The sequence below is a fragment of the Calypte anna genome, chromosome 1 (assembly GCF_003957555.1).
Source record: "Calypte anna isolate BGI_N300 chromosome 1, bCalAnn1_v1.p, whole genome shotgun sequence".
NCBI lineage: Eukaryota > Metazoa > Chordata > Aves > Apodiformes > Trochilidae > Calypte > Calypte anna.
In genome coordinates, this window is record NC_044244.1 from 92,373,060 (window position 1) to 92,397,275 (window position 24,216).

Below are 24,216 nucleotides of genomic sequence, written 5' to 3' on the forward strand. Positions count from 1 at the left end.
AGGCCTTTCCCTTTCAAAAGGACTTGACATTTAGATGTTCTGTCCTGCAATCAGTTAAATACAATCAGTAACTTCATAAAAGGCTACCATCTTTTTTTGAAGTGTGAGAGCAGCTCATAAATGTAGCAAGTCCTCAGCAGTTGAATGGGATAATTAGCTCAGAAAAGGTTAAGTAAGATGAGTTAGAGCAGTGTCCTCTACAAAGCTATCATTTTGACTCTGAATCACGACATGAACCTTTAGAGAACCAGCATCTCTACCAGGTAAGCTGCTATAAATTTCTCAGAAGTAGTACTGGAGAGCTTTTGTAAAAGTAAAACCAGGTCTCTTGTCAAATTCTAGTTGTAAGTATAGAAATGGAGACATTTCTAATGCAGAAAATTTAGATAATATCTATGCAGATATTATCTATGCAGAAACTGCTGTTACTATAGTTCTCTCAGTCTCATGTACACTTGCAAAAGACCCTATAACACTTCATCTTATTCAGAAGCTTTCTTTATGGTATGAAATGCTGACTTGTGTAATTACCAGTGGCTTCAAAGCAGAAGTATAGGTAGTTCTGAAAAGCAACACAATGGATAAGTTCAGCTTGTGCAATTTCTTGCTTTGAAGTTGTTGACAATGTAGGGCAATCTCAGTTTTCAGACAAAATGTGAATCAAATCTGCTTGATTTGAAATAAGAAATGGGAACTGTCTTTTACCAATGTTACTAAAAAAAGAAAGACACTGAGCAGACTTTACTGCTTAGTTTTTAATGTTTATTATGTCTTTTACATCCATACAAATGTGAATAAATGAACTCTTGACATCTGTAGTAGCAAAAGTCCTCACTGTATTCTGAAGAGATGGACTACCATCAATACTTTCACAGGTCTACATAATTTTGACTGTCTAGTAGCTTCTACTCCTTTATTTGTATATGAAGATTTAACTATTAGTCCCTTGCTTAATATTTTTCAAACTAAACCCTAACTAATCAAAATTACTGTAGTTAAGAGTCACAATAGTGTCAATCTCAGGGCTGTAGCTTGTGAAGTATGAATTTGCCACAGAGGTGTGGCAAATGTAGTAAGTTTAGTAATGATGTTTGATGTATTATGGCATATACTAAAGATACAGATGCTTTTTTACTTTGTTAGGCTTATTTACTCATCTTCACTAAATGGTTCTCATAGTAGCTTGACTTTATATGTTGTTAAAAAATGCTTTTCACTCTTCAAAGACCTTTCATGTATATTTCTGATGTTTGTATCCTGGTATCCTGTCACGGCTTAGCAGTTTAGGTAGACCAAAAGCCAAAGGACAGAATTACTATTTTCATCCTCCCCATCCCCCAAAAGGAAAGATACAACGGGAATAAAGAGTAGAGACTTGAAGCTGGAAGTTGAAAACAATTGGAGACAGATTTACTAGCACAAGGGAAAATTAACAAAAATACAAATCTCCACAAATATCCTTATACAACCTGATCTCATTGGCAGCAGAAATAAATGCCTGAGAGTCCCTTACTGCAAGGCCAGCTCTGGAGGGGAAGGTTCATGGCTCTTCCCAGCACTCGATGGATGTGGATCCAGAAGAGCAGGTGGGGAGCTGGGGGTAAAGGAAAACAGGGGAACAGCAAGAGAGGAGGGGCTGCAGTCTGCATGTCCTTGATAGAATATGGGCAGGGAATGGGAGGGAATAGACCCCCCTATGTTTCTCCCCTTTGAGTCTGAAAGCCCTTCTTTAGTTCCTTATATTCAAACGATGGACCTATCCTGTGAAGAGAGAGGAAAAGTAGTGCCATTAACATTGTCATAAAATCATAAAATGGTTTGGATTGGAAGGGACCTCTAGGGGTTATCTAGTTCAACCCCCTGGATGTTAGCAAGGGCATCCTCAACTAGATCAGGTTTCTCAGAGCCTTCTTGAGCCTCAACTTGAATATCTTCAGGGATGGGACATCAACTACCTCCCTGGGCAACCTGTTCCATTGTTCCACTCCATTGTGTAGATAATCTTCCAAACTCTGCTATGCTAAAAGGAAGAGAGAAATTGTTCTGCTATGCTAAAAAGAAGAGAGAAATTGTATCTGTTGATAACGAGCAATATGATCCAGCCTTTTGGAATGGCCAAGCTGGTCTGAATTTCTCTGGTTCTCTCATATATTTTAATTTTCTAAATTATCTTGTATTCTTTGAGTTAAAGGCCAAAGGAAGCATCTCAAAGCTTGAACTTCCAAGAAGTGTAGTGTTACAACTAATCAGTAAAATTGCTTCCTTGTTTTAAGCCTCCAAAGCCATGAATATAAGGTGAATCTAAATGTTAGAAGAAATCTAATAATTACATACACTAAGGGTACGTTTAATTTCACTCTTGAAAAGATCTGCATATAATATTTTGCTTTTCAGTTATGTGATTACATAGAAACTGGTAGCATTTAAAACTGAGCTCTGCTGTTCAGGAATCTTTGCAAAGTATCTTGAAATATCATGTGATGGTGCTAGGAAATGTCTGTAGGAGGTGTTAAATACCCCAATTATTATGAAAGCCAGTAGCAGTGGACAGGGTTCTTACTGATTACCTAGTGTGTTTTTAACGCCTTGATATCACCAAGTACTTGGGTTAACTTCTAAAAAAATCTGCTACTTGGAAAATTGTTCTCTTTAAGTAGGTGCAGATCATCACCTTGGGGACAATATGGTTGTAGTATCCAGATCTTTACTCTGAAAACAGCTGGACATTTGTTGAATTTTACCTTGAAAAATGAGCTCTAGTGGCTCATATTCTGAGTAGTGGGTTAGTCAGCTGGAAACTGATGATGGAGTAAACAGGAGGTGCACTTACAGAAGACCTTGAGTATATGACCTTGCACTGAATATACTTGGTATTCCTTTATTTTTAAGAACTTAGCTAGCTCTTAAAGCATGCAGTGCCTTCTCGTGAAGGCCCCTCCCTTACTCTTGTCTGCTTGTGTCCCTTGCGGGTGGTAGAAGAGTTGAGTCAGAGAAAAGGACTGTGGAAGAAATAAGCAGTGTAAGAAGACAGTAAGCTGAGGTGTGAGGCCCTACACAGTGGCCAGTGGAATGGGACATTTTCCTACAGTGTTCTCTCTGTGTGAGAGGAAATAGAAAATAAGTGAAGCTTTAGATGAGAAAAAAGCCTTTTGTCTAGGTGGAAACAGCATCATTAAGTAGCTGCCTCTCTCTGCATGATGCCTGGAGAGCTTCACCAGCTTTTAATAGTATTTGCTGTATTAATTTAATAATGCACAAATATAATATTTCTAGTATCTTTATATTAATAATTATATTTAATACTTCATTACAAATGTTACAGTAACTGTAGGATCCTAGGATGTTATCTCTGAATACAGAATCCCTACAGTGAGAACCAGAGCTGGCTTCACAGGCTGTGGTCTTACTACAGTTGCATGGTGTTACTCAGACTCAGTAGTAGTAAACTCTACTAATGATCTTGTCTTACAATCTTGCTTACTATGTACAAAGGTATGCCAATTATTATTACGCTATTGCTATGTTAAATGCAAGTAGGTAGGCCGTCAGCTTACCTTATATTGGTAAATTCTGAATTATAAAATACATACATTTTTTTTCTATAGGGACATATTTAAGGATAATACTTGTGTAATTATTTGAGATACAGCTTTCCAGTGTTTTTACCAAAATGTGGAGTGAGACTTGGCTTCGTGAATGGGAAACCTTGGTCACTTCTAATGTGAGTCAGAAATGCAAATAAGTGTGACTAATTTTGTCTTCTTATTAAATAGGTTTAAGTGGAAATCCAGCAGATATAGAAAGGAGAGAAGCAGTTTTTGGGAAGAACTTTATACCTCCTAAAAAGCCAAAAACATTTCTTCAGTTAGTATGGGAAGCACTACAAGATGTTACACTAATTATATTAGAAATTGCCGCCGTAGTATCCTTGGGCCTTTCTTTTTACCAGCCTCCAGGAGGAAATGAATCATGTAAGTAAACTTTTTTAAAAGTAGGTATCTACCTGTAATTTACTACTGACTTTCCTGGTCCCACATGTCTATGCTGTAAATCTGATGGGAGACATTAAGTCAATGGAAAATCAGCTTATCGTTCCTTATTGAGAGAACACTACTAAAATTCTGGCTTACCTTAAAAGGGCAACATGAGATTTTCCTGGTCAGGGTATGGTATGATTCTGACCAAAATAATACCAAAGGTAAAGTACAAGCAGCAGGATCAAGGACTTGTCTTAGATCCAGTCATGTTTCTGTGCAAGTGTTTTTTTAGCTTTGCCTCAAATATTTAAGCAATTTATAATTTGCGGTCATGTGCTTTCTTTGGGGAGTCAGCAAGTCTTAAATTTTCCTTGATTTGCAATATGACACTGGTAACTTTCCAATTTAAGAAACAAAGCTATATTTATACATCTAAATGGAAGATGAAGGGATATGGCCTTCGTTGAACTGAGTTTTTGCAATGATATCTTGTTTGTTGGGGGAAATGTTGAGAAAGCAGAAGGTGGTTGTCTACTCTGGCATTCTTATGCCATCAGTTAATAAGGACAGGTGACTATATCAACTTCTCTCATGTTCAGATAATGAGAAGTGCAGATTCTTGGTAGTCTAACTTACTTGAGCTTCTCTAGCATTAGCTTCTCTGTGTGAAAAATAAATCGAAAATTGTGAAGAAGGCTAACAGAAAATGTTTATCAACTAACAGTAGTTTCTTCTGTCTGGCAAAACTGTTGTTGTTGAACTAACTATCTTTGTGAACTTTCTTAAATCTAAAACCTGTTTTCTACAGTATGTGGATCAGTAAGTGTTGGTGAAGAAGAGGAGGAATCTGAAGCAGGTTGGATTGAAGGAGCAGCAATCCTCCTATCTGTAGTTTGTGTGGTATTAGTAACAGCTTTCAATGACTGGAGTAAAGAGAAACAATTTCGGGGATTGCAGAGCCGTATTGAACAAGAACAGAAATTCACAGTCATCAGAGGTGGCCAAGTCATCCAAATACCAGTAGCTGACATAATTGTTGGAGATATTGCACAAGTGAAATATGGTAAACATATTTTTAAAGTTGAACTTTCTTTTATTTTTGAAAAAGGAACTGCAGTCAACATACCCAGTGATCTCTCGTAGGTGATCTTTTACCGGCTGATGGTGTACTCATTCAAGGAAATGACCTCAAAATTGATGAAAGCTCACTGACTGGAGAATCTGATCATGTTAAGAAATCTTTGGACAGAGATCCTATGATGCTGTCAGGTGTGTAACATTTGACAATCCTTAAAGAAAGTGGTTTGTTTCTGGGGGTAAACTGGTTATTAAAATTTTGAAGTTAATTCTGGCAAACCAGACTTTATCCTAGGCTGACTGCTTAAGGGTAACCAAAAACAGTAGTGCAAAACTTGGTCAAAGTGAGCAGACTCTTAAAACTGAAACATGTTGCTTTTGCTTTTATTTTCCAGATAGTTTTGACAAAGCTGTAGGGGAGCACAGTGATCTATATATACACATCTTACTGTTTCTTCATTGTGAAGTTTGAGAACTCATTTCCTTTGTGTTCTGCCATATAACTGCTCAAGTCTCAGTTGAAAACCTGATTTAATCTTTCAGGTACACATGTGATGGAAGGCTCTGGAAGAATGGTAGTTACTGCTGTAGGTGTGAATTCTCAGACTGGAATCATCTTTACCTTACTTGGAGCTGGAGGAGATGAAGAGGAAAAAGAAAAAGAGAAGAAGGACAAGAAAAGTAGGCATAATCATTTTAAATCCCTGGGGAGAGAGAGGTGAACTCCTGAGTGTTACTGGATAAAAACATGTTCTAGTCCTCTGCAGCCAGAAATCTTCTTTTAAACTTCATACATTTGGTAGATTTTATGGGGAAAAAACCCTTGGGGTCCAATGACTTGAGAGGACACCACTACTACTAACTCTTTTAATTAAATTCCAGATCAAATTGACCAACTAGAGGTTGGAAAGTTTACAAGTCCTAACCAGCCATATCATGTGTAAATTGCTAACTGCCATCTTGTGTAACTTCAAAGTGCCATCATATCTAATAGCAAATATTTGTTTATGGCAAACAGGTTACTACCAGTTACTCAGTAAGTATCTAGTTCTGCTTTTGACAGATAGCAAATGTCCTATATAGGGAGTTCTATGACTCCTGGAGGTGAAAAGCTTGGATTATTGATACTGCTGAGTTTGTGAGTATCTTAAACATATGCAGGACAGATTTTGACAAAGGTGAGCAGACAACTGCTTCTGCCACACCTTTTTATCCAGACCTGAAACTTTGAATGCTAAAATGCATACACAAGGTGAATCCCTAGTATCACTTTTCTGTAAACTATTTTTGGAGGGATGAGGGGCTTGTAATCCAGCATGTTTTGGAGCCTTTCTCTGAAGTATGAAATGGGCTGTGTTCCTTAGTCTGAAGGATTTGCTCAGTAGCTGAAACTATAGGGGCACTTCTTTAAGCCATAGCCTTTATCCTGAGAATCAAAGTTGAACAATAAATGTAGTGAGGTTGACTTGGACAGAACTGGGTCTGAGGATTCTTGGTAATAAAGCCATACTTTTTCATCAGAAGAATATGAAACAGTGATGGAAGGCCTTGTAGAAATGTGCTCAGGAATCTCAGTGCCTTCAAACTAGAGGCACTTGTTGTAATACACACTCTGTATGGGATCTGTAGGATCGAACTATGCTTTTTGTTTTTATGTTGTAATCTACAGATACTGCACAATTCTGAACCTTCTTGAAACTTAAAGTAGCAGGTTTATTCAGAAGTTACAGAAATTATTACAAAAGGAATTAAAAGTTCAAAATTAGCATAGAGCTGAAGTGTGGTGGTGAAGAGTAAAAGTTTGACCTGTAACACTTGGAGGGATTAATGTGGAAGAGTGTCCATCCTTGGCTCTTTCCCTTACAGAGGAAGGAGAAGGAAGCAAGCAGCAGTACCAGCTGCTGTGGGAGATATGGAGAAGATTATAACTTTTATTAATATTCTGCCAGTGTCTACTTATAGAAGCAGAAGTCTTTCTGACAAGTAGTGTTGGTATATCCTAGGGCTTAAACACTTGTGGGGTTTTTTGTCTCCCAAGATAGACAACTTCCTCTTTCCCTCAAGTTAAGATGGCTGATAAGATTCTCCTTGGTAAAACTCAGGTTAAACTAAATTAGCTTCTCTGTGAATGTTAAGGAGATTAAAGTGCCTATTTTTAGTTGGCTGTGTTCAGAGTGGCTTTGTTCAGAGTGAAAGCAAATATATGTGCAAGGAGTTAGAAGTAACTGACGTGTAGAACTTTGCTCTTATAAGAAGGAAAAATAGGAAAGAACTAAATTAGGAGGCAGAGTTGAGTTATTAAGTCTGAAGTGGCACTTGTTATTTGCTTTGTTTTTTGTGGTTTGTTTTTTGTTTTTTTCTCCTTGGCTGTTCTGAGGATGCTCAAGGGGAAATCTTATGTACAGGAATCAGACTATGTCTACCGTAGTGAATGGCATACCAGACAGGTTGCTCGATAATCTGTTTTTTTTCTATCCAAGTACTCATGTATTTCAGTATACTTAACCTGTCTGATGACTTAATAAATAAACTACCCACGAGACTGAAAAATTCTGTGTTTTGTTCTAAGTTCCTCAGTTTTGTGGTTTCATTTTAGGTTATTGCAAATAGTAACTATAACTCTTGCTTTATGTACGAAAGAGAAAAGTTGGTCACTTGCCAGGGAATTATCTAATCAGTTTTATCTGAAAACCCAAACAAAAAAAACTACTTTGCCCCCCAGCCCCAGTAAACTCCATAGGGTGTGTTGGTCTTCTGGTTACCTTTAACATTTCACTCATTTATTTTCTTCACTATTTCCCTGTCCTTCTTTATGATCTCTTGCCAAACTCAATTTCAGAACATAGGTAGGAATGATATTTTATTATGAACATGAACTATTCTGGTAGTGGTGTAATACTGATATGTTGCCTACATTTTATGGTTGTGGTTGTGTAATAGGGTTAGCATAGATCCAGTAATCCAGCACTGTACCTTCATTAAACTTCTTGGATTTATAAATATTTTATACTATAGTAGCCTCTGCAGTGTCTTATTAAAACACTGATTCTTGAAGTGAGCTCCTATGGTTCATTTACAGCAATATTCAGATACAGTTGCTAAGTGCTGGAAGAACAGAGGGCAAGACTGAGGCTGCCAGAATCACATGAATGTCCCAAATTTCTTTCCTAGAATAGTCTTTAGGCAAGCCTTTTAAAAGTTTCCTCACAGGTAATAAATGTTTGTATCAGCAGTTTGTGTAAACATAACTATGGTAGCATAACAGTGCAGCAGTCTTGTATGGGAAAAGTAAAGTAAAAAAAAACCACAATACAAACCCCTGATATGAGCTGTTTCTGTGAATTTATATCTTCAAAGCCTCATTTAAGTAAACCTTCAGTCTCCATTTCATCATAACTTTTTAAGAAAGTGCTGTTGCTTGTTTCATTATATGGTAATGTATGTACAGCAAATTTAAAATAATTTGTTCCCCTATAACAGGTAAAAAGCAAGATGGAGCTCTTGAAAACCGTAACAAAGGTAAATGCAGATTCTCTGATCTGTTCTTGCAAGTCTGTATTTAGCCTGTATTTTCTGAGAAGGTATGCCATGAATATATTCTTCACTATGAAAATGCATATTGAATAGTTGTATCCAGAGTGCTTATTCTGAAGATGGTATAAGTGAATCTGCCAAAACCAAATGATTAAATGAACTCGGTAGTCTCAGAATAGCTACATACTACAAAAGTAAAGTTTACCAGTGATTTTCAAGGTATATTGTTGGGATGAGTTAACTATGACTGGCTGCCAGATACCCCCTCAGCAACTCATTCCCCTTTCTCAGCAGAATGAAGCAGAAAAGCTTGTGGATTGAGATAAGGGTGGGGAGATCACGTAGCAATTATCCTCATAGGGCAGAACAGAATCAACTTGGGAAGATTAATTTATTGCCTATTTAAAATAGAGCAGGGTAGTGAGAAACAAAACCAGTAAAAACACCTTCCCCCTTCCCTCGTCTTTCCAGAATCAGGTGCACTCCTGATTCCTCTGCCTCTGAGGAGTAGGATTGAGTATGTTGGGGTTTTTTTCAGTCAGTTCATAACACTTGTCTCCTTCCTTCGTCTGTTCTTGCCCTCCATCATGGGAGTTCTCCCAGGGGATACAGTTCTTCATAAACTTCTCTAATGTCTGTCCATCCCCCAGGGTGCAATCCTTCAGCCACAGACTGTACAAGTATTGGTCTCCCACAGACTACAGCTCCTGCCAGGAGCCTGCTCTGATACAGGCCTCTCACAGGCTACAGCTTTCTTCAGGGCATATCCACCTCTGCTGCAGCGTGTGATCCTCCGTGGGCTGCAGCTCCCCTTTTGCCAGCATCTGGGCACCTTACACCAATAAACTTATTTAAACATTCGTGTGCAGCATGGTATCTCTGGATACAAGTTACTGCACAGTACTGGTGTTCAGTGGAGCCTGGTGTTATTAAGGTTTTTAAGTGTTGTAGGTTTGAGGGATTCCCAGACAGCTAAACTTAATTTGATCTTGATTTCTAGCTAAAGCTCAGGATGGTGCAGCCATGGAAATGCAACCACTGAAGAGTGAGGATGGTGGGGATGGAGATGAGAAAGACAAGAAGAGGTCAAATTTGCCAAAGAAAGAAAAGTCTGTTCTCCAAGGCAAACTTACAAAGCTCGCAGTTCAGATTGGCAAAGCAGGTATGATGTATCAGTACCCTCCTTATGCTGATGTCAGATGTATGAACAAAGTTGAAACACCCATAGTTTGTTAGGAGATAACTTCATTATCTAGCCTTAATCACCTTGATTAATTCAAGTGCAAAATTCTAATGCAAGCAAGTATGCAATTGTGCCTAGGTGTGCTGATGGCTTTTCAAGCTGTGTCATGTGGATTGTTTTTGTTTTACCTTGATTTAAATTGATTCAGGCTTTAGAGTGTCTAGGTGAGAAAATTCCAACTTCGTAACATTGGACAGCTGTTACAAAAGACATTTCTAGATAAGATGTGACATTTAGTGAGGTACCTAAAGAATTATAAATATACTTAAGTCTGGAAAATGTGGTAGGGTTGGCCAGGCTATCTCTGGTACTTCTAGAGGCTTTGGAATTTCCACTTAGCATATGACTCACTGATATGTAACACTTTATTGACTTTCTACTGTCCTTTAGCTTCTGTTACTTTACTGTCAGCTAATATTGTTCAGTCTTTTCAAAAAATTGGATAAACTGTGCTTCTTAAAAGCAGACTATGTAGTAGTATGTAGAGATTTAAGTCAAGTGTTTCAGGATTTATTTTGGCTCAGGTAAAACTGTTGAAAGGTTACAGGCTAGAAGGAACTTCAAGAAGTCTTGTAGCCTAGCCTGCAGCTCAGAAAGGGCTGACTTCAGCATGTATGTTGTAAAACAGTTATGTGAAAACGAAAGAATTAAATTTAGCTTTAGCACTCCATAGTTATCTATAGCAATGTATATTTTTCAGAGAAACTTACACTAACAGATGTTGAATAAAGCTTCTGTGGTATGATTAGTGTAAAATAATGTCATTCTTCAACAATTTTTTCACATCTTGAGAGCTTTTTTTCCTTTATGCACATTTTGATTCATTTTAATTCCCCACACATCCTTAATGCTCATCTACTTGCATGAATTTTTCTGTCCTGCTGCTTTGGAACAGTCCATACGCTGAAGCATCTTTCTATTAGGAGCTGATACTTCAGTGACTTCTGTTTCTTTATTCTAGCCAGGTCCATTTTGCTTCACTGTTTTCCTGTGATGTCTTAAATGTGATACTCAACTTGCTAACTGCAGTTCTGATTTGTCTTCCCAGTTACTCCCAGTTACTCCCACTGCTTACCTGCCATATAAAACCCCACCTTCAGCAGGAGGCAGGGTACAGATTTCTCTACTGAATAAGTCTCCAGTACACTTATGGAAGGCCTGCCTGCTGGGTTATTTGGGTTCTTACTCTGCTTAGTCATTGACTTTACATATTTGTCTGTCCTGTTCATGATTAGATCTACACTTTTCAATTAAATGGGAAGGAAAAATATTCTAGAGGTTTCAAATGCATGAGGAAATACTTCTGTTGGAAGTCAGGACATCTTTGACAACTATCTCAGTGTTTCCTGGTTTGCCTGTCTCAAGGCTTAGCTATAAACTAACTTCTATAAAGCCGGAAGTATTTGAGCTTGACTTACCCCCAGTCTGTATTGCCAAATTTTTGAGATAATTTCTGAAAACTCTTTATTCTCTTTCTAATAAGGTTTATTGATGTCTGCGATCACAGTCATTATCCTTGTGTTATATTTTGTAATTGACACCTTCTGGGTTCAGAAGAGACCTTGGCTTGCTGAATGTACACCAATTTATATTCAGTATTTTGTGAAGTTCTTCATTATTGGAGTTACAGTTTTGGTGGTGGCAGTACCAGAAGGTCTTCCACTTGCAGTCACTATATCTCTGGCTTACTCTGTTAAGGTAAGTGCATAAATGGGGAATATTACCTTAAAGGTAGGTGGGTGTATTCATTAGCTGTAAAATCTCAGTTGAGGCATGATGCATCACGTATGCATAACAGATTGGGAAGTAACTTTTTGTGTTTCCCTGAATGGCACAAGAAGTCTGCCCCAGTATTTTTAATGTTTGAATGCACACTAACATGAACAATGATAAGTGACAGCCAGTTGTCACCAGCTAAAGATGAGTGGGTTCAGTTCATAATATTGCTGCAGCAGTTGCTTAAAATAAACAGATGTGTTAAATTTTGTAAATAACAAACTCTTCTGTAAACTTGAACCTATGCCTAATTGATGTGTTAAGCAGCTGCTACAGAAGTTTCCAGATTGATTCTCATTGAGGAATGAGTATCCTAGAACATATAGCCCTCTATTTATTATACATCATGTTTCTTAAATCGTTTCTTAATTTTCCTGTAGTCGCAGTATGATGGAACTGGTTATTGATCTGAAAATCTAATTGTAAAGATAATTTAAGCAATTTAGACTGTTCTAAAACTTAGTAAATTTCAGTACTAACTACTAATGGCCTTAGTATTGTATCATTTGAAGTTCTTCTGCCTCTTCAAGGTTAAAATACTATATTAACCTACTAAGTAAAGAAATTTCAGTGCTATTTCACCTATGAGATTTTTGTAGTCCTCGCTATCATCGCTGAAATACTAGCTTTCCAGCTTGTATGATTTTAAGTCTGGCTCTAGCATCTTTGAAATATATATCATCTGATATTCAGATAAGCCTGTAACATAGCTTCATAGTTCTTGTAAACAGACTTATTTTAATGTTTTACTTGGTAAAGCTGAGTCTGTACCTCTCCCCTCTTTCTAAACATTATCATAAACTCTTTGCTCATAACAGTCTGATTAGTATCAGTAGTCAGCATGACATGCAGATACAGGAGATTAAGACTGTATTTATGAACCTTATTAAAAATTAAGTTCACTGTAACATGATAGACTTAAAGGAATTGTTACAGAATGTGGCTGTTACAAAGCTGTCCTCTAAGATGTCAGATAAGTTAAAGGCTGGGCATCTTCTGAAACAAGTGTGTAAGACTGGACACCCTAACTGAGAATTTCTGAGATGTGAAGTAATGGTTATGGCTATTGACTGCTTTTATTTCCTTAGAAAATGATGAGAGATAATAACTTGGTGAGACACCTGGATGCATGTGAAACAATGGGCAATGCAACAGCTATTTGCTCAGATAAAACGGGAACATTGACCATGAACAGAATGACAGTGGTCCAAGCTTACATCAATGAAAAACATTATAAAAAAAATTCCAGAACCAGAAGCTATTCCAGAGAAAATTATGGCTTACCTTGTGACAGGAATTTCTGTTAATTGTGCTTATACTTCCAAAATACTGGTAAGTGGATTTTTCAGTCTAGTCAAGGTAACTAAACAGCTTCCTCAAGAGATGAAAATGGTCTGGTGGCCTCATGGTAGGCAGTTAAGTGTAAGTGTGTGGCAAAATGAAGTATAAGGTATTTTGTACCTGCTGTGAAAATTACTCAACTGTTCGTTTGAGACTAAGCTTCAAAAATAGCTTATCTCAGCTGGAGCAGATAATTCAAAGATAGTCTCAGGAAGATAACTTCCTTTGAGTTCACAGTTCTGTCTAAATTTCTTCTTGTAAGTGATGCTGTTTACCTTAGTTGAAGAGTAGGTTGGCTCAACTGAAGTGCTACTTCAAAGTAAACATGTATCATAACCTAATAATAAGAAAATACAAGTACCAATGAGGATTTGGATGGATTTTTGTACCAGAGACTATTAGATGAGTTAGTAGGCTTTAGGATGGTAACATCTTTGCTCATGTCTTGTCTGAATATTTTGAAATAAAAAGAATAATGAACTGTTATACATTATAAATACTGGACTATTTAGCACTTTTGTATGCATCATTTTATGCAACTCTAAGCATAGCTTTCTTGCATAGCTTTTTCAACATGTTATTCCACCATGTTGCATAACTTATATTCTTTAAAGCAGCAAAACTAATAATTAGGATTTAGCTTTAAAATAAAAGGAAACTAGTACTCTTGAGAACTTGAAGCCTCCCCTATGAATGTTATACATAGGGTTAGCAGTAAAATTCCATTCCAGAAGCTACTTTTCAGACAAAAAAGATGGTACCTCTACAAGAGTTTCCTCAATAGTAGTACCTCAAAGGTGGCATATATCAAGATCACCAGCACCAATTTCTCTGAAAAAAAGACTGAAATGCTACTAATGAGTTACAGCATGTGAGTAGTTTCAGTCTGTTTCCTGAAGATATTTTATAGAAAGAAAAAAAACTAGCTGCATGTAAACTGACCGGGTCCCTTGCTGCTGCAATTTTGAATTTTATGAAATGCAGTCAGCCTCTTTTACAGAGAGCTAAAAGGGGGACCACTTGAGATACTTTGTCCCAACTCCCCTGCTCAAAGCAGGGTCAGCCAGAGTGCATTACTCTGTCCTGTCAGGTTTTAAATATCTCAAAGGTTGAAGACTGGGCAACCTGGTCATGTATTTGACCACCCTTAGAGTAGGAAGGTGTTTTCTTATGTGCAAATGGAATTTCATAGTTTCAGTTTGTGCTTATTGCCACTTGTCTTCTCTGTGAGTACCATTAAGAAGTCTGGCTTGGCAGTCTGTACTATCACTCTACCTGCTTGTCCCATTTAATCATTTAATACACACTGATAAGTTTCCTCACCAGGCTGAACAGTCCCAGCTCTCAGCCTCTCATCATATGTCAGGTGCTTCACCATCTTAGTGGGCCAGGGCTGGATGTTAATGTCTCTTGTACTGGGCAGCCCAGAACTGGACATCTTAAACTGCACATTAAAGTGAACATATTGAAAGAGTGAGTAATCAGTACACCTGATTCCAAGATCTTGTAGCTTTTAAAGATGAAAATGGATCACTGCCTTATGATTAAATGTGTTCAGCTCTAGCTGTTTGAAGCATGTCAGGCTGAGTAAGTGCTTCTGTCATTTTTATTACAAACTGCACAGCAATGTTATAGCTTTGTAAGCTCAAAAATACCTTAAGGGAAATACTCCTTTACTTATAGCTCAAGTATGTGCATATTCCACATTTCTGAGATGAGAAACTATTTCTGGTATTAAAGGGTTGGAAACTTGTTTCTTATCTCTTTCCAGTTAAATAGGCCATGGCCTGGAAAACAGAACTTGTAGTGAGACTTAAGAAGCTTAAAGACTTAGTTTATTCAGTAGAATGCTAACAGGTGATGTGATGGTAGCCTAAGTCATTGAGGAAGAGTTATTACAGGAGAGGATACTTTAACTTAGCAGAAATAACATCAGGTAAGCTAAATCAGTTTACCTAAACTTTTTTTTTGCTTTTAAAATCCAAAAGAATTATTTAGGGCCTACCCTTGATTTAGCAGGTAGATATTTCAGGCAATGGAAAATGCATGGAAAATGAAAGAGTCATTCGATACAAACTTGCAGGATGATTGCTGAGTCTGAGGAAGGGACAGAAAGATCCTAAACAGGTAAAGAAATTGCTTACATAAGCCAGCAGTTTATGACTGAGCTCATGACTTACAGGAATTTATAGAGTAATCATTGCGAAAGTGAAAATTCCCCATCCCAGAGCTATGCTTGGCCTTAGCTTCCTTGTTTTCTAAATGCTTTACTGTTAACCTCCTAATCAGCAAAGGTTCTTGTTCTTCTTGCAGCCTCCTGAAAAAGAAGGTGGCCTGCCACGGCATGTTGGAAATAAAACTGAATGTGCCTTGTTGGGATTGCTCTTGGATTTAAAACGTGACTATCAGGATGTACGAAATGAGATTCCAGAAGAGAACTTGTACAAAGTGTACACCTTCAACTCTGTTAGAAAATCTATGAGTACTGTGTTAAAAAATTCTGATGGCAGTTTCCGGATATTCAGTAAAGGTGCCTCTGAGATAGTTCTTAAAAAGTAAGAACAACTACTACTGTACTTAAATTTGACTAAATGCTGCAATAGGTCAGAAAAACAAAGTGCTAAACAACACTGTGCCATAGTTTGCAAAATATCTTGTCACCTCACTCACAAACAAGTGCAGCAGTCTTTTACCCTTGTGATTATAACTGGCTTTCCAGCTTGTCTCCCTCAATTGCATGACTTTTTACAGTAAGATGGGCAATTAGCATTTCAATTGCTTCAGTTCTCACACCACAAGTCACCAGAAAAGAGCTGGTTGTGATTAATTTTATTTTGTGAAGCCTGCTCCAGTATTCCAGTAAAGTTCCAGCAGTTGCTATGCCTAAATTCCAGAAAAGACTTGTGTCTTTGAGATGTGATTACATCTAAATTACTCTTGGCTTCAAAAGACTGTACAAGTTTGGTGACCAGATTGATCATTTTAGGAGGTTCAACTTGGTCAAAAGAGAAACTTGACAGTTTTTAATGTGACAAAGCAAATTGCTTCCTTATGCGTCTGCCCATCTATAGAAGGTTTATTAGAATGAGATTAGACTATTAGTGAGATTAATCACCAGTGGGACAAACATTTCAGTGTGAAGGAGGCCATGGTAGCTCCTAACTAGGTGGGGAGAGAAGTCAAACAAATCGTGTTCACTAGGATCAGTAGCTGCAGCCAGTCTGCTTTTAGTTCTAATATCAGACTGTTTCTAGTCTGAATAGAGCACAGAGTATGGTAGTCAGTTTTATTTGCCTTTTTGCTTGCCTACTGCCTCCCCAAATAATTGTCTTGTAAAGTACCAATGCATTTAAAAAAAAAAAAAAAAAAGTGAAATCTTTCTCCTCAATTTAGTGATGACAACAGAAGGTGAATCTTTAAAGGGCTTTTGCTCCTTTTGGAAGAGTACTTAGATTTAGATGTGAATTTTTTCATAGCTCCCTTTAAACCAAGTCTGATGAATGACTAAGTATGTCTATATGTGTATGACTTCTACCTTCAGAAGTATGTTGTCCCTTATTATCTTGTTGAGCAATTTACTGCAGAAGTTGCTAAAACTCATTCAGCTGAGGCTCATGTGATCCACTTAGCTTCATAACTGAGATAAGAAAATAAAGAATAAGGACATTTGGCAAAGAACAAGAAAACCTAGACTTATTTGGATACTACTGACATAGTTGAAATTCCAAAACTACTTAAGAGTATGCATGGACTATAAAAAAGCCTTAGCATCATAAGCCACTTTCTTTATCTACTAGCAATGCAGTGCCAGAAGTTGATCTCAGAAGTTTGTAACCTGGTTTGTCAGTTGTGCTGCTTGTTCTTTATTATCACACGTCTGACTATTCCTGAGCACTGTAAGCTTAAACGTGAATATTTATGACACAAATGAGCAACTAATAAGAGTAGAAGAAATGCAGACAGCTTTTTCAAGCAGGGCAGTTTTACTTTGTCCTTACCATCGAGTCAAATATTTGCCATGAAATCTTTATATAGCACTTCCATTTAGTAATCTCTGAATGCTTTGAATTTATCTGAAGCCCTATGATTGCAGGTAAGAGAAGACATACTTAGTGGTTGCTGACATTTGAACAGCTAACCAAAATAAGGAAATTCAGATAGACTTCAAAATTCAGTTTTGAGTACTATGAAAGTTTAAGGGACTGCTTCATCTTTATTTCCTGGCTGAGGTGGAAACTTTTTAATACATATTACACCTGGGGATTCCCTAAGCCCTTGGTCTAAATACTTAAATATATCAATAGTCATTTTAGGAGATCTACTAGATTTGAACTTGGTATTTTAAAAAACAAAAAATACTCTTTTTTCAGTGCTACATTAGCACTTAGTTTGTAAAACAAATGCTTAGGCACTGCTTTATGGCAAAATTTTGTGAAGGACATGGATGAACAAGATGAAGCTTACTGTTCAAAATAGTGAGCTATAGCAGTGTTTCATTCATGGCATCAGTATTGGATATGTGCTGTCTGAAAGCAGTTTCCTCTGGCATGAAGAGATAACAAAGGAGTATGTGTGGAAATATTAGAGTACATATTGCTGAATCTAGTCTCTCTTACAAATATTTTAATCAGATTTGAGTATTGGTTTTTTTATCAATATTTCACATTAAGAACTCAATGCCAGATGCTCTCTGAATTCTCTTCACTTAGTTGGGGGGTAGGGGATTGGGCAAATCTTACTACTCTTACGGGTAGCATTGGTTCATCGTAGTACTAGAGATTGCTTTAAGTGCTCTAAGTTTAGTGCTTACAGCTGTTTAAGAACTGCATGTATGTTCTGAAATATACTATACTTGTGGGACTTGTATAATTTTTAACAAGGTGGCATTATTTTGTTGAACTTGAAACCGGATTGACTCAATCAGCACAGGCACTAGTCTGTATACATACAGTAGAGAAATAAATACTTGTGGGAGGTAATAAATATTTTTGTGTTAAATTCATTGGGCACTATTTTCATCCAAGGATGACTGGCTCTGTTAGCTTTCTACAGCTACTATTTTTTGTATTTGGAAGAGATTAGGTGTATGTAGAGATGATTACCTTAGAGATGCTGCTACTGGCTTCTTGGGTGGGTGGGTGTGTGTGAGAGAGAGAGTTTAGTGAAAACAAAGCTTGTGGAAACTTACTGGAGTTGACTAATAAGCTATTGATTGGACTGAACTTTTGCTTAAAAGTTGATAAGTCTTTAAACAAACCTTCCTTTTCAGGTGCTTCAAAATACTGAGTGCTAATGGAGAACCAAAGGTATTTAGACCCAGGGACCGTGATGATATTGTGAAAACAGTAATTGAGCCAATGGCTTCTGAAGGGCTCAGAACCATCTGCCTGGCATTCAGAGACTTCCCAGCAGGAGAGCCTGAGCCTGAATGGGACAATGAAAATGATATTGTTACTGGTCTGACGTGCATTGCTGTTGTTGGGATTGAAGATCCTGTGAGGCCTGAGGTAGGGTCACTGAACGAACTGCAGTGATTGTCTTACAGAGAATCTTGATTCCTGTTGTTGTTCATCATGCAGTGTGTACAAGTAACTGAATTGCTATTGTGTGCCTTAGGCATAGTTGATAAATGAAAATCTAATTTCTTGGGGGGAAAGGTTAATGGAGCTATAAAAGCAGATTAAAACTTCTTAATGTCACTTATGCTGTGTTACTGAAGCTCTGCACAAACTAATAACTTAAGCTACTTACTGTGCAAGGTCTCAGTAAATGGAACAATTTGTCATTTTTTTTAACCACTTAGAATATTTGGAGTATTATGTACAATAGTACCCCAATCCATTGTGCTTGTTGCCAGCTTCTTATGGGGAATGATGGAGAGAAGAGGTTTGTGACCTGAGAACTGAGGTAAAAAGTCCAGCTTGTGGCTGAGGTCCAAGCAGGGGAATATTTTTGAATAGTGAAAGTTTTTATGCCACATGGAAGTGGAATTCCAGTCTCTGCACTATTATCACTTTACACTAAGTGTTGTGGTTGACGTAGTGAAGTATGAGCTGTAGCATATTTCACATAATCATAAAAGAAAACTCTGTACTCAGTAGTTCTGAATACAACAGGCTAACAAGTCATGAAGACTTTTGTCATTTTTTACTACTGAAATGTTTGAAAAATGGAGGGAGGTAGGTAGAGGTGGCACAACATAACAATACAAAACCCTCTTTGCCAGCATTCTCCTTATGTTTTTCAGGAAAAGAATTGTGGTAAGACACTTATTTTTTTTTTCCAAAATGTTTCATAACTCTAGTCTTGATTTTAAAGTAAGAGTTATACTGGATTATCCAAAACCATTCCTTTAACTCACACATCTAGCTTTATTCAGTGAATATACAGTCTCTGAGCCAATGGGCTGGTTTTGTTTTTTTCTTCCAGGTACCTGATGCAATAAAAAAGTGTCAACGTGCAGGCATAACTGTTCGTATGGTCACTGGTGATAACATTAACACTGCTCGTGCTATTGCGTTAAAATGTGGTATTCTGAATCCTGGTGAAGACTTCCTGTGTTTAGAGGGCAAAGACTTTAACAGGAGAATACGCAATGAAAAAGGAGAGGTAAGCGTACTGACTACCCAAAGTAGATATTCTGAGTCTCTTAACTGTAATATATAAACAATGCTCTCCTTGCAGATAGAGCAAGAGCGAATAGATAAAATTTGGCCAAAGCTTCGTGTTCTTGCAAGATCTTCTCCCACTGACAAACACACTCTAGTAAAAGGTAAGGAGAAACAAGCTTGTAAGTAATTTTTTCTGCTTTTAGAAAAAAAATATAGGACTGAGCAATGAGAAGTGCCTGTGAGGGTCTCTTAATTTGCCATTTATTGAGTTTTCATTTCTGCTTGAGAAATGAAGCCAATTAGAACCAGCTTTCGTGACTTTTATTTTAATGGCTCTAAGGAAAACAAAAACTCCTTTCTCTTACATGTTTGATCTGTGCTGTGTTGTCAATTTTGAACTGTAACACAGAGATGTCTTTTTTTTTTTAGGTATAATTGACAGCACTGTCTTTGATCAGAGGCAAGTTGTAGCAGTAACTGGTGATGGTACCAATGATGGTCCAGCTCTGAAGAAGGCAGATGTTGGATTTGCTATGGTACTTTCTTTTTTTAATATTCAGTATTTTGGAGACCTATTTTGATAACTTATTAGATCAACCTTGCTTGTTTCAAAAGCCTAATATACAACTAAGTTAGAATCATAGAATTTTCAGGGTTGGAAGGGACCTTAAAGATCATCTAGTTCCAACCCCCCAGCCATAGGCAGGGACACCTCCCACTAGATCAGGTTGCTCAGAGCCCTGTCCAGCCTGGCCTTAAAAACTTCCAGGAATGGGGCTTCCACCACCTCTCTGAGCAACCTGTTCCAGTATTTCACCACTCATGGTGAAGAACGTTTCCCTAATATCTAATCTAAATGTACCCTCCTCTAGTTTGAAACCATTTCCTCTCATCCCATCACTACCTGACATCCTAAAATGTCCCTCAGCAGCTTTCTTGTAGCCCCCTTCAGGTACTGGAAGGCTACAATAAGGTCTCCTTAGAGCCTTCTCTTCTCCAGACTGAATAACCCCAACTCTCTCAGTCTGTCTTCATAGGAGAGGTGCTCCAGCCCTCTGATCATCCTCATGGCCCTTCTCTGGACACACTCCAGCACTTCCATGTCCCACCTGTAAAAGGGTCTCCAGAACTGGACTCAGTATTCCAGGTGGGGTCTCACAAGAGCAGAGTAGAGGGGAAGAATCACCTCCCTGGACCTGATCGCCACGCTTCTCTTGATGCAGCCAAGGGTCTGGTTGGCTTTATGGGCTGCAATTGTACACTGGCAGCTCATGCTGAACTTCTCACCCACCAAATCTTTTTCCTCAAGAAAAAGTTTTTTCTTCAGCTGAAGGTTTTTCAGCTTTCTTCTGTCTCTTTCAAAACACTAAGATACGATTCCTCAAGCTTCCTCAGTTTTAAGATGAAAAGGTTCAGTTTTGTGTTGGTAGGTCACTTTAGCTTTAAAAAACCCTCATTTTTAAGGTCTTCTGCAAAAGGTGTTTTGATAATGGGTATCAGTCTGTTGTGTTACTAACATAGTGTTGCCCTACTGCTGAAATCCATGTAGCAAACTCCTTAGAACATAGGCTGAACTGCAGTATTGCACCATCTGGTGGCCTTAAGCTTGAACAGGATTCAGAAGTATTTCTTTGCGGAAGTGTCCATTGCGTTTTTAGTGTCAACTTGAGGATTTTTGTTAAAGAGAACTATTCAGTTTTGGGCCCCCCACCATGAAAAGGATGTTGAGATGCTGGAGTGAGTCCAGAGAAACACAACAAAGCTGGTGAAGGGTCTGTAGAATAAGCTGTATGAGGAGATTCTGAAGGAACTGGGGTTGCTTAGCCTGAAGAAAAGGGGGCTGAGGGTGGAGACTGCATCAGTCTCTACATGTACCCAAAAGGAGGTTGGAGGGAATTGAGGGTTGGTCTCTTCTCCCTAGTAACAAGCAGCAGGACAAGAGGAAATGGACTCAAATTGTGCCAGAGAGGTTTAGATGAGATATTAGAAACTTCTTGACTGAAAGGGTAATTAAACACTGGAATAGGCTTGCCGAGGGAGATGTTTGACTCACCACCTCTGGAGGTGTTTAAAAGATGTAGTATTTAGGAATATATTTAAGCACTGGACTTGGTAGATTTAGGTTATGGTTGGACTTGATGATCTTAAAGGACTTTCTCTGTAAAGGCAATGTTTTCTTATACTTGTAAGCAATTCAGATGCTTCTATTACAAACATGTTGCAACAAAGTGCACCAAGGGTATAATAATAGCTTCTATTAGAATAAGTCTGTACAGCCTGTTATATTTCATAGTGTATTTCTTTTCCTACTAGGGTATTGCTGGAACAGATGTAGCTAAAGAAGCTTCTGATATCATCCTTACAGACGACAACTTCACAAGTATTGTTAAAGCAGTTATGTGGGGACGAAATGTGTATGACAGCATCTCCAAATTTCTTCAGTTCCAGCTCACTGTCAATGTGGTAGCAGTAATTGTTGCTTTTACAGGAGCATGCATAACACAAGTACGTACTGGTAGTGGATTGTTTCAGCTAATGAAGTTTGAAAATGTCATGACTGTTTAACTCTTGGAAGTAAGCTTTTCAGTTAAATACTAGTCCAGGTAATATAATGCTCTTCAGAACATGCCCATGTTGTATAAGAAGTGCCTTTAAAGCTGCAATTTGTACACTTATATCAGAGGGTTTATGTGTGTCTATCTTTATAGGATTCTCCACTTAAAGCTGTGCAGATGCTGTGGGTAAATCTCATAATGGACACATTAGCTTCTCTTGCCCTAGCAACAGAACCACCTACTGAAGCTCTTCTTTTACGGAAGCCTTATGGTAGAAACAAACCTTTGATTTCTCGTACAATGATGAAGAACATCTTGGGTCATGCATTCTACCAACTCGTAGTGGTCTTCACACTCCTGTTTGCTGGTAAGAATACCGAGGCTTTATAAAGTTATTCTAAAAGTTGTACAGAGGTGTGATATTAAAACTAGTATTTTGTTGTGGTGTGTGTGTGTAAAGACACCAGTTAAGCTGCTGACAAATGCCTTTTGTACACAGGTGAGAAAATTTTTGATATCGATAGCGGAAGGAACGCACCTCTGCACGCTCCCCCATCAGAGCATTACACTATTGTGTTTAACACCTTTGTGATGATGCAGCTCTTTAATGAAATCAATGCCCGAAAAATTCATGGTGAAAGAAATGTTTTTGAAGGAATCTTTAACAACGCTATCTTCTGTACTATTGTTCTGGGGACATTTGTTGTGCAGGTAAGTAAATTCTTTGGAGGGGGGGGGGAATAACACTTAATACACTGATGGGATTGCTTATATTGGAAATGCTATTCAGCAAGTGCCAGACACTTTATTTCTGAAATGTGAGAAACTTTCAGTGTCAAACATGCTATAAATCACTTGAAGGTGTTGCTTGATGGGGTTTTTAGGTAAGAACTCTTTAAAACTGGTAAAATTGGAATGCAGAAGTACTTGCATTTGCCTTTTGAATTTTCTGCTCCTTCAATTGGATCTTAGTGTTCTGGTCTCTTTGCCAAAATGTGAAAAAATATGTATTCTCCCCTAATCAGAAAACTCTTCCTCCTAGTACCTGCCTGTGCATCTGAGCCAGAGTGCTTTTAAACAGTTACAGGAAAGTTACTTCTTTTATCTTCTTGATGAGACCGAGACATCTGCCTGCTGTGTCCAGGGACCTTCTGTTGGTGCATCTAGGCAGATATGCTAAAACTAGTTAGTTAACTCTGTATATGCTAACAGATTAAAGGAAATTATCTGAAATTAATTGGGTTCACCCCCTGATGTTGAGAAACACTAAGTCAAAATTGAATCTAAAAAAATCTGCCAGTTGGACACAGTGATCTTAGAGGGCTTTTCCAACCATGACTATTCTGTGAAAACAGTTTGTAGGAAATAGTTTCACCTTGTAAGTGGCCTTAACTTTTAATTCACCAGAAGAAATAACCAACAAAGGAGTATGCTGCTTCTTTTCAGAACTCCTTCATTTTGTCATTTATGAAAATTACTGGCTTTGTTATTTCAGACTTCATATATAAAATATGCCTTAAGGTTCTCTTTAGACTTGGGGTTCCATGAAGTTTACCACAAATTCATAGCAGTTCAAGCAGGTGCAAATATATGCATCTCTCCTTCACGTGAAGCTAGTTCACTTTTTCTCCCAGGTTTAGTTTTTTTAGTTTTGGCTTTGGTTTTTTTTTTCAGAAGGTACTCTTATATCTAGTGTTGCAGATGCAACAGACTGTTGTTGTGCAACAAAGCCAAATATGTAGAAATTACTCCTGACTGCAACTGTGTTCCCTTTGTAAACTTGATGGACTGAATGCCTTCCCAAATAAGTTAATTACTGAGTTGTTGTCTCAGTGTTTTATCCTATGTTAATAAAAGAAGATACTCTTGGGCTTTTCAGCTGTCAGGTGTCCTACTTAACAGTCAACACTGTCTCCTTTTCATGCCTACCCTCCTACTTGAATTGTTGATTCTCCAGGGCAGACTTCCATGCATATAATTCCTATGCAGTGGGATACCTTGCTTATTAGGGCCTGTACAGCTTTTTGTAATAGGTAAGTCAGTAGGAGCTCATTTAATTTAGCTTTTCAGATCTCTGCCCCCTTCCCCTAAGAACACAGATG

General features: G+C 37.9%; 1 protein-coding gene across 1 annotated transcript in view; it reads left to right on the plus strand.

Annotated features, from left to right (window-relative positions):
- Positions 1-24,216, plus strand: part of ATP2B1 (ATPase plasma membrane Ca2+ transporting 1) — a 61,657-nt gene that overhangs the window by 28,790 nt on the left and 8,651 nt on the right. The window contains 17 exon segments of the mRNA XM_030468931.1: positions 3,774-3,971; positions 4,786-5,040; positions 5,121-5,246; positions 5,598-5,735; positions 8,535-8,573; positions 9,589-9,750; positions 11,315-11,529; positions 12,696-12,842; positions 12,844-12,939; positions 15,262-15,503; positions 18,218-18,455; positions 19,378-19,557; positions 19,633-19,720; positions 19,989-20,095; positions 21,873-22,064; positions 22,268-22,481; positions 22,614-22,825. Of these exon segments, the coding sequence (XP_030324791.1) occupies positions 3,774-3,971; positions 4,786-5,040; positions 5,121-5,246; positions 5,598-5,735; positions 8,535-8,573; positions 9,589-9,750; positions 11,315-11,529; positions 12,696-12,842; positions 12,844-12,939; positions 15,262-15,503; positions 18,218-18,455; positions 19,378-19,557; positions 19,633-19,720; positions 19,989-20,095; positions 21,873-22,064; positions 22,268-22,481; positions 22,614-22,825 (2,849 nt within the window).